This window comes from Oryctolagus cuniculus, chromosome 15 (assembly GCF_051225735.1).
Source record: "Oryctolagus cuniculus isolate XC-2025 breed Fujian yellow rabbit chromosome 15, ASM5122573v1, whole genome shotgun sequence".
In the NCBI taxonomy this organism is placed as follows: domain Eukaryota; kingdom Metazoa; phylum Chordata; class Mammalia; order Lagomorpha; family Leporidae; genus Oryctolagus; species Oryctolagus cuniculus.
Window position 1 is genome coordinate 93527708 of NC_142881.1, and position 19033 is coordinate 93546740.

Consider the following 19033-nt stretch of genomic DNA (forward strand, 5'->3'; position numbering starts at 1 on the left):
CACTCTTCCCTGCCAATCTGTCCTGTCAGCGGAAAGACAGAAACACTCCCAGAGCCAGTCACTTATAGGTTTTTCACCCAGGCAACCTAAGCCTCAAAGAGGGGACCTCACAGTCCTATGTAGCTGCCCAGCCCCCTGCCAATTCTCCCAACCAGGCTCAGTTTTCTCCTGGTTGCTGGGTGCATGGACACAAGCTGGTACAGCTGTGACATGTGTCCAAAATGGCACCCACCCTCTTTCAGGTAATTAAAAGATGCCATTGTTAGGTGGAGAGGGAGAGAGAAGCAAGCCCCATTTTCCCGTGTAGCTTGGTAGGTACACTGTGGCCCAAGTGCTGTAAGATGGACATATGCCAGACTCCCCCTACAGCTATATCACCAGTGGCTTGGGTTATTGCAGTCTGGTCTCACCTCACTCTCTAAAGCTGGTGCTGAGGCTCTCAGCTGCAGGGGGTCCTGTGTTGTGTCCATGTTTATGCTGCACATCCACACCATCCCTCTAACCTCTAACTTTCACAGTTTCCACTGTAATTTTCTCCCTTACTCTTCCCTGAGATTCCACTCCACTTTTTATTTTTTATTTTTTAAAGATTTTTATTTATTTATTTGACAGGTAGAGTTACAGTGAGAGAGACAGAGAGAAAGGTCTTCCTTCCATTGGTTCACTCCCCAAATGGCTGCTACGGCCTGTGCTGCACCAATCCGTAGCCAGGAGCCAGGTGCTTCTTCCTGGTCTCCTATGCAGGTGCATACAAGAGCTATGCAGGTGCACTTGGGCTATCTTCCACTGCCCTCCCGGGCCACAGCAGAAAGCTGGACTGGAAGAGGAGCAACCGGGACTAGAACCCGGTGCCCATATGGGATGCTGGTGCCACAGGTGGAGGATAACCTAGTGTGCCACCGCGCCAGCCCCTCCACTCCACTTTTTAAACTGTCTTTCCCTAGATAGAATAGTAAACTCCCTCCCTATTCCACTGTCTTAGAATCACCCCCTCCCCCAGATTTTGCTTTCTGTTGCCATATAGATTACACTGTTAGCTGCATCTTATGTAAGAGGGATGTAAGACTCACAGAAGAGTGTGCCCCAGTTCTTTCAGCTTTGTGGTACATCTGATCTGTTGAGGAGAAATGTGGTCTTACAGGCGTTGGTGTCATTTGAAGACCTGGCTGTGGACTTCACCTGGGAGGAGTGGCAGGACCTGAGCCATGCTCAGAGAATCCTGTACAAGGATGTGATGCTGGAGACCTACAGCAGCCTGCTGTCCTTGGGTGAGTGAAAGTCCCCTAACATGCCCAACTGGAGTGTTTTCTTTCCATTTGACTATTAAATGAGCACTTAATAAAGTTTAATGCTGGATGAGTACTGGATTTGATTCCATGAAGAATCTGCATATCTTCCATCTAGGAAAGAATTTAAATCAGAACTTCTGTTTCAGAATTCTTGACCAAGATTTTTTCCTTCTTCAAAACATCTAAATTAGTGGTTTGACAAAGTCTTACGTTTCCTATTAACAGGGTACTGCGTTACGAAACCTGACTTGATCTTCAAATTGGAATAAGGAGAAGAGCCATGGATAGTTCAAGAATACCTAAACCCAAACTTAAAAGGTCAGTCAGCACATACATGGTATGGAGACTATGCCAAAAGGAATGCAGTGAATTTTCACTAGAACTATTCACACAGTTTATTATCTGAAGTGCCACTCTTGGTGACAGCTTGATTTCAGGCAGCAGACATAGGCTTTCTACAAATTCCGGGAAATGCTCTCATGTGTGTATCTCTCCACCTCTTCTTTGGCTCTTGATGAATATATGCTTTCCTTTTTTAAAAATCCAATCCCTTTCTGACTCTACTAACACTTTTTTCTTGCTTAAATATATACCCTAAAGTCTAATTTTCTTTCTTTACTTTAATTCCCTGATTTTCCTCAGGAATTTTTTCATGTATTTATTAATTCCTTCCATTCTTGTTTTTTTTTTTTTCATTTTTTTTATGGTCAACAGATTTCATGTATTTAATATATACAGATTTAGGAGCATAGTGATATTTCCTACTACCCTAAGCTCCCTCCTGTGCATGCTTCCTCTTCTTTCCTTTCTTCCTTAAATTTTTATAATGATCTACTTTCTGTTTATTATATACTCACAAGGTTAATCCTACGCTGAGCTAATAATTAACAAATAGTTAAAAAAATTCCTCAACAGTAGAGACAAGGGCTATAAATAATCATCAGATCTCAGAATGTCAATTTCACTCCTGTACATTACATTTTTGATATTCTTTTAGTTACCACAGATCAGAGAAAACACGTGGTATTTGCCTTTTGGGGACTGGCTTATTTCAACTAATATAATGTTTTCTAGTTGCATCCAATTTGTTGCAAACAACAGGATTTCATTCTTATTTATTGCTGAGTAGTATTCCATATTATATATACAGAGAGCATAATTTATTTTTCCATTCATCAGTTGATGGACATCTGAGTTAATTCCATATCTTAGCTATTGTGAACTGAGCTGCAATAAGCATGGGTTTATAGGTAACTCTTTCATAGGCTGATTCCTGGGTCGTATGATTGATCTATTTTCTACTTTCTGAGGTATCTCTATACTGTCTTGCATAATGGCTGTACTCATTTACATTCCTACCAGTAGTGATTAGGGTACCTTTTGCACCATGTCCTCACCAGCATTTATTGTTTGTTGATTTCTGTATGGGAGCCATTGTGGTTTATATTTGCATTTCTCTGATGGTTAGTGATCGTGAATATTTTTTCACGTGTCTGTTGGCTATTTGAATTTCCTATTTTGAGAAGTGCCTGTTCAAGTCCTTTGCCCGTTTCTTTTTTTTTATATAAATCTTTTATTTAATAAATATAAATTTCATAGGTACATATTTTGGATTATAGTGATTCTTCCCCCCATACTCACCCTCCCATCCCCACTCCTGTCCCATCTCCTCCCTCTCCCACCCATTCTTCATTAAGATTCATTTTTAATTATATACAGAAGATCAACTCTATACTAAGTAAAGATTTCAACAGATTGCACCCACACAGACACAGAAAGTATAAAGTACTGTTTGAAGACTAGTTTTACCGTTAATGCACATAGTACAACTCATTAAGGACAGAGGTCATACATGTGAAGTAAGTGCACAGTGACTCCTGTTGTTGATGTAACAATTGACACTCTTTTATGACATCAGTAGTCACCCGAGTCTCTTGTCATGTGCTGCCAAGGCTATGGAAGCCTTTTGAGTTCATGTTATTTAGACCTTATTTAGACAAGGCCATAATCAAAGTGGAAGTTCTCTCCTCCCTTCAAAGATAGGTACCTCCTTCTTTGATGGCCCTTTCTTTCCACTGGGATCTCACTCACAGAGATCTTTCATGTAGGTCATGTTTTGCCACAGTATTTTGGCAAAACCTGAAATGCTCTCATGGGCTTTTTAGCCAGATCAGAATGCTTTAAGGGCTGATTCTGAAGCCAGAATGCTGTTTAGTTGTCCATTTCTTAACTGGATTGTTTCTTTTGTTGTTGTTGGGTTTCTTGAGCTCTTCATAGAATCTGCTTATTAATCCTTTATAAGTTTCATAGCTTGTAGATATTTTCTCTCATTCTGTTGGTTGTGTCTTCACTTTGCTGAATGTTTTCCTCTGCAATACAGAAAGTTCTTAGCTTGATGTAACCCATTTGTTTATATTTCCTTTGATTCCCTATTCTGTTTGTTTTTTTTCCCCAAGAAGTTTTTCCCTTGCCAATGTTTTGCAAAGTTTCCCCAATGTTTTCCTGTAGTACTTTCATGTTGTCAGGTTGTACATTCAGATCCTTGATACATTTTGAGTTGATTATTTTATAAGATGTAAAGTAGGGGTCTTGTTTCATATTTCTGCACATGATATCCAATTTTCCCAGCACCATTTGTAGGAGAGAATGCCCTTTCTCCAGGGATTGATTTTAGATTTTTTTGTCAAAGATTAGCTGGTTGGACATGAGTAGATTAGTTTCTGGAGTTTCTATGCTGTTCCATTGCTCTACATGTCTTATCTTTGTGCTAGTACCAGACTGTTTTGATTATAACTGCCCTGTATGTCTTGAAATCTGATATTGTGATGCCTCCAGCTTTATTTTTGGTGTGTAAGATTGCTTTAGTTACTTGAGGATTCTTGTGTTTCAAAATGAATTTTAGTATCATTTTCTCTAGAACTGAGAAGAATGTCATTGGCATTTTGATTTGTTGAATCTATAAATTGAAACTAAACTAAAATTGAATCTATAAATTTGTTGAATATATAAATCTATAAATTATTGAATCTATAAATTGCTTTCAATAGTACGGACAGTCTGATGATACTGATTCTTCCAATCTGTGAACATGGAAGATTTTTCCACTTTTTGTATCTTCTTCTAGGTTCTGTAGATATCAGTTAGGTTCATTTGGTCTATTATGTAGATTAGCTCTGTTATTTTTTTGATGATTTCCTGACCTATTGAACTGTTCATTGTTGAAAATGAGGTGGGCTGGTGCCATGGCTCACTTGGCTAATCTGCCACCTGCGGCGCTGGCACCCTGGGTTCTAGTCTCTGTCCTGGTTGCTCCTCTTCCAGTCCAGCTCTCTGCTGTGGTCTGGGAAGGCAGTGGAGGATGGCCTAAGTGCTTGGGCCCTGCACCTGCATGGGAGACCAGGAGGAAGCACCTGGCTCCTGGCTTTGGATCAGCGCAGCGCGCCAGCCGCAACACACTGGCTGTGGTGGCCATTTAGGGGGGTAAACCAATGGAAAAAGGAAGACCTTTCTCTCTGTCTCTCTCTCTCTCTCACTGTCCACTCTGCCTGTCAAAAAAAAAAGTGTTAAGTCCCCCATTACTATTGTACTGGAGTCTGTGTCTCCCTTTAGATCCATTAACATTTGTTTTAAATAGCCAGGTGCTCTGACATTGGGTGCATATACATTTATTATAGTCACATCTTCTTTTTTAAATTGATACCTTAAGCATTGCATAATGTCCTTCTTTGTCTGTTTTAACAGTGTTTGTATTAGTCCATTTCACCTGATATTAGGGTGATTATACCTACTTTCTTTTCTTTCTGTTAGCTTGGAATATCTTTCTCCATCTTTTAATTTGGTGAGATGTGTTTTTTTTTTTTTTTAGTCAGCAAATAGATGGGTCTCTTTTGTTAATCCATTCAGCCAGTCTATATCTTGTAATTGGAGATTTTAGGCCTTTTATATTCAAGTTTATGATTGATAGGTAATGATTTGGCTCTGCTGTTTTTACATAAATACTCCCATTTTCTGCTGTGGATTTGCTTTGTATTATTGCTGGGAGATTTTCTTTCATAGTGTTGGCCATACTTTGTGTTTCTGTGTGTAGCATATCCTTCAGCATCTTTTATAAGGCTGGATGAGAGGTGACAAATTCCTTCAATTTCTTTTTGTTATGGAAGGTCTTTATTTCACCTTCATTCATAAATGAGAGCTTTGCAGGGTACAGTGTTCTGGGTTGACTTTTTTCTCTTAAGACTTGAACTATATCTTGCCATTGTCTTTTAGCCTGTAGGGTTTCAGGTGAGCAGTCAGATGTTAATCTAATTGGAGATCCTCTCAAAGTAATCTGATTTTCTCTCATGCACATTTAAGAATCTTTTCTGTTTTAACATTGAAAGATTGAATATGGGGGGCGGAGCCAAGATGGCGGAATAGTGAGGGCACGCACCGATAGTCCAGGAAAATTTAGTTTAATAAAAGGGGAGTTACGGTAGCCGCAGAAAAAAGAACCAGGAAAAAATTGCACGGGAATCGTGAATCGGAGGACCTACTTGGAGAACAAGGTCGCCCACTGCGCGGAAGCCAAGTCGCGGGACCGAGCCGCAGAAGCCCCAGTGCTCCAAGGGGAGTGCATGCCACACAGACAACAGCAGGGAGACTTGGGACGCTCAGGGCTCCAAGTCCACACATCGGCGCTGGAAGGGGAGGTTAGCTCAATAACCCGAGACATTGGTGGGGAAACGGGGGTCAGAATCTAGAGGGGGGCCGGAAAGTGCAGCAAACTCACTACCGGAAAGAAGGAAAAAAAAAAAGCTTCGGGGTTTCTCTTCCCCCTAACCTTGCAAAGGTTACAAGGCTGCAAGGCTAGAAGAAATCCCAAGAGACAAAGAGCAGGCCTGCTCTCTGGATTTACATATCAATGGGGGAGAGCTAAGGAACTGAGTCACTACAATTCAGTAGCCTAGGCAACCCAGTGGGAGTCCAGAGGAGCCAAAGACTGGAACCTAAATACCATCAATTCTGCACAGCCGTGCCCTGCGGTGTTACTTACCCCCTGAATAAATAAAATAAATAAATAAATAAAAAGAGAGAGATTTACCACGCATAACCTGAGGGTGTCACCTTTGCACACCCTTAACCTGGAAGAACCAGGCAGAGCTCTCAGGCCGCACCCATCTCAAGCCTCCAAGGCTCCTCCAACAGCAGGCAGTCCACTTAACACGGACACAGTATAAAAAAAAAAAAGAAAAAAGAAAAAAAAAACGCAGTGTGACGCAAGAAGAATTAACTATGCCGAGTAACAAACACAGAAATAGAGGGAGCAAGATCAACGATGACACTATGATGCCTCCAAATAAGCAAAACACCCCAAGCCAAGAGTATGAAGATGATGAGATAGAAGAAATGCAAGATACGGATTTCAAAAAATTTATGATAAGAACATTTAGAAGTTTTCAAAAGCAAATCCTTGAACTACAGAAATCCTTAATGGACAAGATTGAAAATCTCTCTCGTGAAAACGAAATTTTAAGGAAGAGTCAAAATGAAACTCAGAAACTAGTAGAACAGGAAAGTGTTATAGTGAAGAGAAATCAAAATGAAATGAAGAGCTCAATAGATCAAATGACAAACACATTAGAAAGCCTTAAAAACAGAATGGGTGAAGCAGAAGAGAGAATATCGGACTTAGAAGATAGAGCACAGGAAAACATACAGTCAAACCAAAGAAAAGAAGAGGAAATTAGAAACCTAAAAAATATTGTTGGGAATCTACAGGATACTATTAAAAAAACCAACATTCGAGTTCTAGGAGTTCCTGAAGGCATGGAGAGAGAGAAAGGATTAGAAGGCCTTTTTAGTGAGATACTAGCAGAGAACTTTCCAGGTTTGGAGAAGGACAGAGATATCCTAGTACAGGAAGCTCATAGAACCCCCAATAAACATGACCAAAAGAGATCCTCACCACGACACGTGGTAATTAAACTTACCACAGTGAAACATAAAGAAAAGATCCTAAAATGTGCAAGAGAGAAACGTCAGATTACTCTCAGAGGATCTCCAATCAGACTCACTGCTGACTTCTCATCAGAAACCCTACAAGCTAGGAGGGAATGGCGAGACATAGCACAGGTGCTAAGAGAGAAAAATTGCCAGCCCAGAATATTATATCCTGCCAAGCTCTCATTTGTGAATGAAGGTGAAATAAAGACCTTTCATAGCAAACAGAAATTGAAAGACTTTGTGGCCACTCGTCCGGCCCTGCAAAAGATACTTAAAGATGTGCTACACTCAGAAACACAGAAACACGGCCATCAATATGAAAGAAGGGAAAGGAAGAACACCTACCAGTAAAAGAGCATGGGAAGCTCAAAGCATATACTAGAAAATATTTCCGGGAAAATGGCAGGGCAAAGTCACTACGTATCAATAGTCACATTGAACATTAATGGTCTGAATTCTTCAGTTAAAAGACACCGTTTAGCTGACTGGCTCACAGAACACAACCCAACTATTTGTTGCCTACAAGAAACACATCTCTCTAACAAAGAGGCATGCAGACTGAAAGTGAAAGGTTGGAAAAAGATATTCCATGCCAACAGAAACCAAAAAAAAGCAGGTGTAGCCATATTAATATCAGACAAAATAAACTTTAAGACAAAAACTGTTAAGAGAGACAAAGAGGGACACTATATAATGATTAAGGGTTCAATTCAACAGGAAGATGTAACTATTATAAATGTATATGCACCTAATTACAGGGCACCGGTCTATTTAAAAGATATGTTAAGGGACTTAAAGGGAGATTTAGATTCCAATACAATAGTACTGGGGGACTTCAATACTCCACTCTCAGAAATAGACAGATCATCCGGACAGAAGATCAACAAGGAAACAGCAGATTTAATTGACACTATTGCCCAAATGGATCTAACAGATATCTACAGAACTTTCAACCCTACATCTACAGACTTCACATTCTTCTCAGCAGCGCATGGAACCTTCTCTAGGATTGACCACATACTAGGCCATAAAGCAAGTCTCAGCAAATTTAAAAGAATTAGAATCATACCATGCAGCTTCTCAGACCACAGCGGGATGAAGCTGGAAATTAGCAACTCAGGAAACCCCAGAAAGTATGCAAACACATGGAGACTGAACAACATGCTCCTGAATGAACACTGGGTCATTCAAGAAATCAAAAGAGAAATCAAAAACTTTCTGGAAGTAAATGAAGACAACAACACAACATATCAAAACTTATGGGATACAGCAAAAGCAGTATTGAGAGGCAAATTTATAGCAATAGGTGCCTATACCAAGAAATTGGAGAGGTACCAAATAAATGAGCTTTCAGCGCACCTCAAGGACCTAGAAAAACTGCAGCAAACCAAACCCAAATCTAGTAGGAGAAGAGAAATAATTAAAACCAGAGAAGAAATTAACAGGATTGAATCAAAAAAAAAATTACAAAAAATCAGCCAAGCGAGAAGCTGGTTTTTTGAAAAAATAAACAAAATTGACACCCCATTGGCCCAACTAACTAAAAAAAGAAGAGAAAAGACCCAAATCAATAAAATCAGAGATGAAAAAGGAAACGTAACAACAGACACCACAGAAATAAAAAGAATCATCAGAAATTACTACAAGGACCTGTATGCCAGCAAACAGGAAAACCTATCAGAAATGCATAGATTCCTGGACACATGCAATCTACCAAAATTGAACCATGAAGACATCGAAAACCTAAATAGACCCATAACTGAAACAGAAATTGAAACAGTAATAAAGGCCCTCCCAACAAAGAAAAGCCCAGGACCAGATGGATTCACTGCTGAATTCTACCAGACATTTAAAGAAGAACTAATCCCATTTCTTCTCAAACTATTCAGAACAATCGAAAAAGAGGGAATCCTCCCAAATTCTTTCTATGAAGCCAGCATCACCTTAATCCCTAAGCCAGAGAAAGACGCAGCACTGAAAGAAAATTACAGACCAATATCCCTGATGAACATAGATGCAAAAATCCTCAATAAAATTCTGGCCAATAGAATACAACAACACATCAGGAAAATCATCCACCCAGACCAAGTGGGATTCATCCCTGGTATGCAGGGATGGTTCAACATTCGCAAATCAATCAATGTGATTCACCACATTAACAGACTGCAGAAGAAAAACCATATGATTATCTCAATTGATGCAGAGAAAGCATTTGATAAAATTCAACACCCTTTCATGATGAAAACTCTAAGCAAATTGGGTATAGAAGGAACATTCCTCAATATAATCAAAGCAATTTATAAAAAACCCACAGCCAGCATCCTATTGAATGGGGAAAAGTTGGAAGCATTTCCACTGAGATCTGGCACCAGGCAGGGATGCCCACTCTCACCACTGCTATTTAACATAGTTCTGGAAGTTTTAGCCAGAGCCATCAGACAAGAAAAAGAAATCAAAGGAATACAAATCAAGACGGAAGAAGTCAAACTATCCCTCTTTGCAGACGATATGATTCTGTACTTAGAGGATCCAAAGAACTCTACTAAGAGACTATTGGTACTCATAGAGGAGTTTGGCAAAGTGGCAGGATATAAAATCAATGCACAAAAATCAACAGCCTTTGTATACACAAGCAATGCCATGACTGAGAAAGAGCTGCTAAGATCAATCCCATTCACAATAGCTACAAAAACAATCAAATACCTTGAAATAAACTTAACCAAGGACGTTAAAGATCTCTACGATGAAAATTACAAAACCTTAAAGAAAGAAATAGAAGAGGATACCAAAAAATGGAAAAATCTTCCATGCTCATGGATTGGAAGAATCAACATCATCAAAATGTCCATTCTCCCAAAAGCAATTTATAGATTCAATGCAATCCCAATCAAGATACCAAAGACATTCTTCGCAGATCTAGAAAAAATGATGCTGAAATTCATATGGAGGCACAAGAGACCTCGAATAGCTAAAGCAATCTTGTACAACAGAAACAAAGCCGGAGGCATCACAATACCAGACTTCAGGACATACTACAGGGCAGTTGTAATCAAAACAGCATGGTACTGGTACAGAAACAGATGGATAGACCAATGGAACAGAATTGAAACACCAGAAATCAACCCAAACATCTACAGCCAACTTATATTTGATCAAGGATCTAAAACTAATTCCTGGAGCAAGGACAGTCTATTCAATAAATGGTGCTGGGAAAACTGGATTTCCACGTGCAGAAGCATGAAGCAAGACCCCTACCTTACACCTTACACAAAAATCCACTCAACGTGGATTAAAGACCTAAATCTACGTCCTGACACCATTAAGTTATTAGAGAACATTGGAGAAACCCTTCAAGATATTGGCACAGGCAAAGAATTTCTGGAAAAGACCCGGGAGGCACAGATAGTCAAAGCCAAAATCAACTATTGGGATTGCATCAAATTGAGAAGTTTCTGTACTGCAAAAGAAACAGTCAGGAGAGTGAAGAGACAACCGACAGAATGGGAAAAAATATTTGCAAACTATGCAACAGATAAAGGGTTAATAACCAGAATCTACAAAGAGATCAAGAAACTCCACAAAAACAAAACCAACAACCCACTTAAGAGATGGGCCAAGGACTTCAATAGACATTTTTCAAAAGAGGAAATCCAAATGGCCAACAGGCACATGAAAAAATGTTCAAGATCACTAGCAATCAGGGAAATGCAAATCAAAAGCACAATGAGGTTTCACCTCACCCCGGTTAGAATGGCTCACATGCAGAAATCTACCAACAACAGATGCTGGCGAGGATGTGGGCAAAAAGGGACACTAACCCACTGTTGGTGGGAATGCAAACTGGTTAAGCCACTATGGAAATCAGTCTGGAGATTCCTCAGAAACCTGAATATAACCCTACCATTCGACCCAGCCATCCCACTCCTTGGAATTTACCCAAAGGAGTTTAAATTGATAAACAAAAAAGCGGTCTGCACCCTAATGTTTATTGCAGCACAATTCACAATAGCCAAGACCTGGAACCAACCTAAATGCCCATCAACGGTAGACTGGATAAAGAAATTATGGGATATGTATTCTTTAGAGTACTATACCGCAGTAAGAAACAACGAAATCCAGTCATTTGCAACAAAATGGAGGAATCTGGAACACATCATGCTGAGTGAAGTAAGCCAGTCCCAAAGGACAAATACCATATGTTCTCCCTGATCGGTGACAACTGACTGAACACCAAAAAGGAAACCTCCTGAAGTGAAATGGACACTATGAGAAATGGTGACTTGATCAGCATAGCCCTGACTGCTAATGGACAACTTAATACATTATCCCTCATAGTATTTTTTTTTGTCTGTTCTACTTAATATGACTGGTTTAATTCTGTAATTATCACACATTTATTCTTAAGTGTTGAAAATTAACTGAAATGTGATCCCTGTTAAACATAAGAGTGGGAATAAGAGAGGGAAGAGATGTATAATTTGGGGCATGCTCGGGCTGACTTGCCCCAATTGGTAGAGTTGGAAACATACCAGGGGATTCCAATTCAATCCCATCAAGGTGGCATGTGCCAATGCCATCTCACTACTCCAAGTGATCACTTTCAGTTCACAATTGATCATAATGAAAGGACTAAGAGTCAAAGGGAGCACATAAACAAGTCTAGTATCTGCTAACACCAACTGATAGAATAAATAAAGGGGAGAGTGATCCAACATGGGAAGTGAGATACTCAGCAGACTCATAGAATGGCGGATGTCCTATATAGCACTCCGGCCTCAGAATCAGCCCTAAAGGCACTCGGATCTGGCTGAAAAGCCCATGAGAGTATTTCAGGCATGGAAAGCCAAGACACTCTGGCAAAAAGATCTCTGTGAGTGAGATCCCAGTGGAAAGAACAGGTCTCCAAAGAGGGAGGTGCCTTTCTCTGAAGGGAGGAGAGAACCTCCACTTTGACTATGACCGTGTCTAAACAAGATAAGAGTCGGAGAACTCAAGGGGCTTCCATAGCCTTGGAAATTCATGACTGGTGCATAGGGAGATTACTGATGCCATAAACAGGAGTGTCAATTTGTAAAGTCAACAACAGGAGTCACTGTGCACTTACTCCTCATGTAGGATCTCTGTCCTTAACGTGCTGTACACTGAGGCTTAATGCTATAACGAGTACTCAAACAGTATATTTCACTTTGTGTTTCTATGGGGGTGCAAACGACTGAAATCTTTACTTAATGTACACTAAACTGATCTTCTGTAAAAAAAAAAAAAAGAAATTACCAATTCCCAACTTGACTCTCACTGGGATTAAACATGACAATAGGTCTGCTCTGATTTCATCATCATTTAAAAAAAATCATCTATTGTTTTTCACTTTATGTTTCTGTGTGGGAGCAAACTGTTGAAATCCTTACTTAATGTATACTAAACTGATCTTCTGTATATTAAGATAATCGAAAATGAATCTTGATGTGAATGGAAGGGGAGAGGGAGTGGGAAAGGGGAGGGTTGTGGGTGGGAGGGACGGTATGGGGGGGGAAGCCATTGTAACACATGAGTCGTACTTTGGAAATTTATATTCATTAAATAAAAGATAAAAAAAAAACATTGAAAGATTGACTACAGTGTGTCTTCATGAAGATATTTTCTGGTCATGTCTATTAGGAGCTCTATGTGCCTTGTGTACTTGGAAGTCCTTTTCTTTCTCCAAATTGGAGAAGTTCTCTGTAATTATTTTTATGGATGTTCTAATCCGTTCTCTCTTTCCACACCTTCAGGTCCTTTGATAGATATGTATCCCTTAAATCTTTAATACCATTTTTAATTTTTCTCATTTTTTCCTTCTTTATATTTGTTTTGGAGTGATTGAGATATTTTGAAAAATTTGTCTTTTAGCTCTGATACTGTTTCTCCTGTTTCACCAAGTGTGTTTTTAAGGCTCTAGTATATTTTTATTTGACATGCTGAATTCCTCATTTCTAATATTTCCATTTGGTTTCTCTTCTACATCTCAATTTCATGGGAAAATTTTCCTTCCATGCAATATATGGATTTCTTTAATTCATGAATTTGCTTTTCCTGGCTTCTGAGTAATCCTGTGATCAATCTTTTGAATTTCCATTCAGGCATTTCATCAGTCTCTTTGCCTTCACAATCTAACACTGAAGTGTTGTTGTGTTACTATGGGCGAGTCATGTTTTCTTGCTCATTTTTGTTTCTTGAGTTTCTATTTTTTTTATCATTTGTGAAAATGCTCGATTTTCCCCTCTGGTTGCTTTATCTGTGAACTATGCCTCTGTGGAATGTCTGCTCTTTCAGTGAGTTCTCAGAGGCATGTGCTGGGTGGTGTCAGGGAGTTATGATCTGTGTTCCAGGGTGTTGTAGTATCCAGGGTGACACCCAAGCTGGGCATTATAGATCTCTATTGTCAGTAGGGATGAGTGTATGATCATCTCTGTTGGCATAATCACACACCTACCTCCTTTCTTCCAAAGTGATCAATGCCTGAGTTTAGTCTACAGCGACTTAAAAACACTCACCTACACTGCCACATGAACCACACAAAGGATCTCTGCAGTCATCTCTGTGAGCATGGATTCCACTGCAAAAACCCACCTAGGCAGTTTGGAAACTCTGTACCTCTAGCAAGAGACACAGTGATTGTCCAGAGACCCAGCTGCACCCTACATCCTATCATCCAATCACAGGGTTCCCACAGTCCCAACACACAAGGCTCCCACAGTCATGGGTTGCAAAACATCTGCTCCACCTCACTAGCCTATCCTGTCTGTTGACACAGCAGAATTATTCCCGAAGCCAACTACCTGTGGGTGCTCTGCCCTGAGGGTGTGCGTCTCAGAGCCTGTGATATGTTGAGAGGCTGGAAGTACCTCACAGTCTTATGTGAGTGCCCAGCCCCCTGTCAATCCTCCCAGCCAGCAGACTCAAAGTCATGGGGGACACAGATTTTTCCATCTGGTAGTATTCTGGATCACACGCATACACAAGAGCTGTCCCCCATGCTAATGATGTCAATATAGTGCCTTCTTTTTGCCAGTTGCCTCATGCCCTTGTTGGGGGATGGGGAGAAAGAAACTTTCCGTTTTTAAACTGGGTTAGGCAGGTACCCTGTTCCCCATTAGGGCTCCAGACCAGAGTCAAAGACAGTGTGGTTTGCCAGGCTCTCCTTCTGGCAGTATCATCAGTGGCATGGGCTGCTGCAGTCTGCTCTCACCTCACTCTCCAAAGGTGGCACTTCCTCTGGCTCTCAGCTGTCGGGTTCATTGGTTCTGTCTTTTGCTCTTTTTTTTAATTTAATAATTATTTTTAACTTTTATTTAATGAATATAGATTTCCAAAGTACAGCTTATGGACTACATTGGCTTCCCCCTCTCCCCCGATAACTTCCCTCCCACCCACAACCCTCCCCTTTCCCGCTCTCTCTCCCCTTCCATTCATATCAAGATTCATTTTCAATTTTCTGTATATACAGAAGATCAGTTTAGTATACATTAAGTAAAGATTTCAACAGTTTCCACCCACTCTTTGCTGTGCATCCACACCTTCTACACTAATCTGTGGCATCCCTCTTCTTTCTGTAGAATTTCTACCACAGATTTCTCTCTACCTCACTTGCACTTTATCTACTTTTTTTTTGCTACTATTTTCCCCTTGCCTAAAGCATTATGTTTTTTCCCTATTCAGCCATCTTGGAATCTCCCAAGAATATTCTTAGTAAATATTTTTATTTCAGGTGATCAGTGCAGGAATATCCTTACTAAACATTTCACCATTCTTTAAAATCTTGTATATTGATTTTCTTCTACTTGAAAGGCAGAGTGAGGGGTGATGGAGGGGCGGGGGGGGGGATAAATATCTTCTGTACAGTGGATCATTCCCCAAATGCCTGCAAGGATTATGGCTGAATCAGTCTGAATGAAGCCAAAAGCTTAGAATTCCATGGCAGAGCCCAAGAACTCTATGTCCCAGGATATATTAACAGAAAACTATACTAGAAGCAAGTCGCAGGATGTAAACTGGGACTGTTATAGGATATAGTCATCTCAAGCACTGGCTTAACATATATTAACACATAACCTATTTTGCCATAGTTAAAAGAAAAGCATTTAATGTAGTAAACAAAAAGATTGTGAACATTGGGTAAATACATTGATATAATTTATTATTATAGTTATTTTTGAGAAAAGCCTTATAATGGTCATAAATGAATGCCTTAGGCAATTAGTATAAGAGGAAGCATCATTTACTTGAGTATTCCAGAAGATACGTTTGGATTTGCTTCTTGAATATGAGTATTTTTTTCTCATTTCAGTTTCCCAGGAAAGAGATGGCCTGATTGTGACCAACAAGGAAAGTCAAGACATAAATTTGAGGAAGGATGTGGTCACAAACAATACATTCACTCACAAGGGCATTGAATCAAGAAAAACACGTAATTTAAACTCAAGCCATATTCAAAAACTGATCATCAAAAAGAGAAATTGTTCAGGAATGAAACCTGAGGTATGCAGTATATTTCACAATGTGCATATCCCTAGTGTGCTGGATGAGATGCAAGCTGGAGAGAAATTAGATGCCCCTAATGTACCTGGGAACTCTTCTCATTGCTCAGAGCCTCATAGTCAGCATCACAAGGTTCAGACTGTGCCATTTGATCACAGTAAACAAGTAAAAACCTTGCAAAGGAAGAAAATGTTCTTTACATTTGAGAAGGCTTATATGAGAGACACTTGTAACAAGTCAACTATTGTAGGAAAGACAATGAAGACAATTCAAATAGGGAAGGAAACTTTGCATAAAAATTCTAACCTCAGTAAGTATCAACAAACCCAAACAAAAGAGAAACTTTGTGAATTTTTTAAGGGTGAGGAAGCTATGAATTACAAATCAGATCTTACAATGAATCAGAAAACACATACAGGAAAGAAACCCTATGTATGTGAACCCTATAAAAAATCTTTCAGCCATAAATCCTGCCTCACAGTCCATCACAGAACTCACACAGGGGAAAAGCCCAGTGGGTACAATGAATGTGGAAAACCCTTTTCCTGGAAGTCATATCTCATGAGAAATCAAAGAATTCACACAGGGCAGACACTATATGAAATTAATGAGTGTGGAAAAGCTTTTTACATGAAACCACACTTTGTAAGACATCAGAAGGGTCGCACAGCAGTGAAACCTTATGAATGTAATGAGTGCAAAAAGGACTTTTGCCAGAAGTCAGGCCTCATAACGCATCAGAGAGTTCACACAGGGGAGAAACCTTATGTATGTAATGAGTGTGAGAAAGCCTTTTCCCAGAAGTCAAACTTGAATAAACACCTGAGAATTCACACAGGAGAGAAATCTTATGAATGCAATGAATGCGGAAAAGCCTTTTGCCAGAAGTCAGTCCTCATAAGACATCAGAGAAGTCACACTGGGGAGAAACCTTACAATTGTAATGAGTGTGGAAAAGCCTTTTCCAGGAAGTCACATCTCATAATACATCAGAGAATTCACACAGGGGAGAAACCTTTTAAGTGCAATGAATGTGGAAAAGCCTTTTACCTGAAATCACACTTTGTTACACATCAGAGAATTCACACAGGGGAGAAGCCTTATAAATGTAATGAGTGTGGAAAAGCATTTTCCCGGAAATCACATGTCATAACACATCAGAGAACTCACTCAGAGAAGAAATCTTTTGAATGTAATGAGTGTGGAAAAATCTTTTACCAAAAGTCACACTTTGTAACACATCAGAAGATTCATACAGTGGTGAAACATTATGAATGTAATGAGTGCAAAAAAGAGTTTTGCCAGAAGTCAGGCCTCATAACACATCAGAGAATTCACACAGGGGAGAAACCTTATGTATGCAGTGAGTGTAAGAAAGCCTTTTCCCAGAAGTCAAACTTGAATAAACACCAGAGAATTCACACAGGGGAGAAATCTTATGAATGCAATGAATGTGGAAAAGCCTTTTACCAGAAGTCAGTCCTCATAAGACATCAGAGAATTCACACAGGAGAGAAACCTTACGATTGTAACGAATGTGGAAAAGCATTTTCCCGAAAGTCACACTTCCTAATTCATCAGAAAATTCACACAGGGGAGAAACCCTTTGAATGCAATGAATGTGGAAAAGCCTTTTACCTGAAATCACACTTTGTAACACATCAGAGAATTCACACAGGGGAGAAAACTTATGAGTGTAACGACTGCAAAAAATACTTTTGCCACAAATCAGCTCTCATAAGACATCAGAGAATTCACACAGGGGAGAAACCTTATGAATGTAATGAATGTGGAAAAGCCTTTTCCTGGAAGTCAGACCTCATAACCCATCAGAGAATTCACACAGGCGAGAAACCTTATGAATGTAATGAGTGTGAAAAAGACTTTTCCCAGAAATCACACCTTATAGCACATCAGAGAATTCACACGGGGGATAAAGCTTTTGAATGTAATGAATGTGGAAAAGCCTTTTACATGAAGTCAAACTTGAAGAAACATGAGAGAATTCACACAGGGGAGAAATCTTATGTATGCAGTGAATGTGGAAAGGCATTTTGCCGGAACTCAGACCTCATACGACATCTGAGAATTCACACAGGGGAGAAACCTTATGTATGTAATGAGTGTGAAAAAGCCTTTTCCCAGAAGTCAAACTTGAATAAACATAGGAGAATTCACATAGGGGAGAAATCTTATGAATTCAGTAAATCTGGAAAAGCCTTTTGCCATAAGTCAGACCTCATAACACATCAGAAAATCCGCATAGGAGAAATTTCATGAATTAAATGAGTACGGAAAAACTATCCCAGAATTAAAGCCTCAATAGGCATAGAATTGAAAAACTGGGAAATTTTGAATGCAATCAATGTCAAAAAAAATCTTTTGCTTCAATTAAACCTCAATAGATACCATATACTACACAAAGAAGAAAACACTGTCAATATAATGTATGTGAAAAATCTTTGGCAAAAGTCACTCTTCAGTGTACATTGAGAAGAGAAAGCATGTGTGTATACTAAGACTTTGTACCATAGTTCATGTTTTACCACCTCTTAGAAGATTCACATAGAGCAAAATCCCTGTGAATGTATTGGAGGTGGAAACCTTTACTATAAGGCAAATTTTAAGAAACATCAGTAAAATTACAGAGAAAACATTGAAAATGTAACTTATATGGAACCACACCTCAGCAGTTATTAGGAAATCCAAATGAAGGATTTACCTTGTATGACTGAGACTGGCTATATGTTCTTTAAAGTCTAGTTTTTCCTCCTTTGACATACAATCTGAATTCTTGGCTTTCTCGTATTATGAGTGGGACCATGACAATGAGTTATTTCCACACATAAATTTTGTTAAGTATTTTCCGTGTGATACTTACTTGAAATATCATCCTCATCATTTGCAAAGTTGTTTGATTTTATTGGTTGCCCATGATTCCTTCCCCACGTGACTCTACAGATCAAGTTGTGACCATTGGCCCATTGCCTGACTTATATATGCCAGCCATTATACTATATCCCAGCTCTGAATGATGAGTGGTTTGTCCAGATTAGGGGATGAGTCTCTGACAACCTTTATACTCATGAGAATCATAGACTTCTCTGTGTGTAAGTCCAAATTTGCCCTCTTTTCCAGAAGTTTGCTTATTGGGCGAAGAGGGGATGTGTGCACAATGCTCTCATGGCATAAATGCTAAGCAGTCCTCCTGAGATTTAAACTATGTTTGTAACTCTTCTTACTTT

General features: G+C 39.5%; 1 protein-coding gene across 1 annotated transcript; it reads left to right on the forward strand.

The window, feature by feature from the left end:
• Positions 1-1514: 1514 nt before the first annotated feature.
• Positions 1515-18582, forward strand: LOC138843183 (uncharacterized). The gene is made up of 2 exons (XM_070058392.2): positions 1515-1607; positions 15598-18582. The coding sequence occupies exon 2, from the start codon at positions 15777-15779 to the stop codon at positions 18066-18068; it is 2292 nt and encodes a 763-aa protein (XP_069914493.1). The 5' UTR covers positions 1515-1607; positions 15598-15776; the 3' UTR covers positions 18069-18582.
• Positions 18583-19033: the final 451 nt, after the last annotated feature.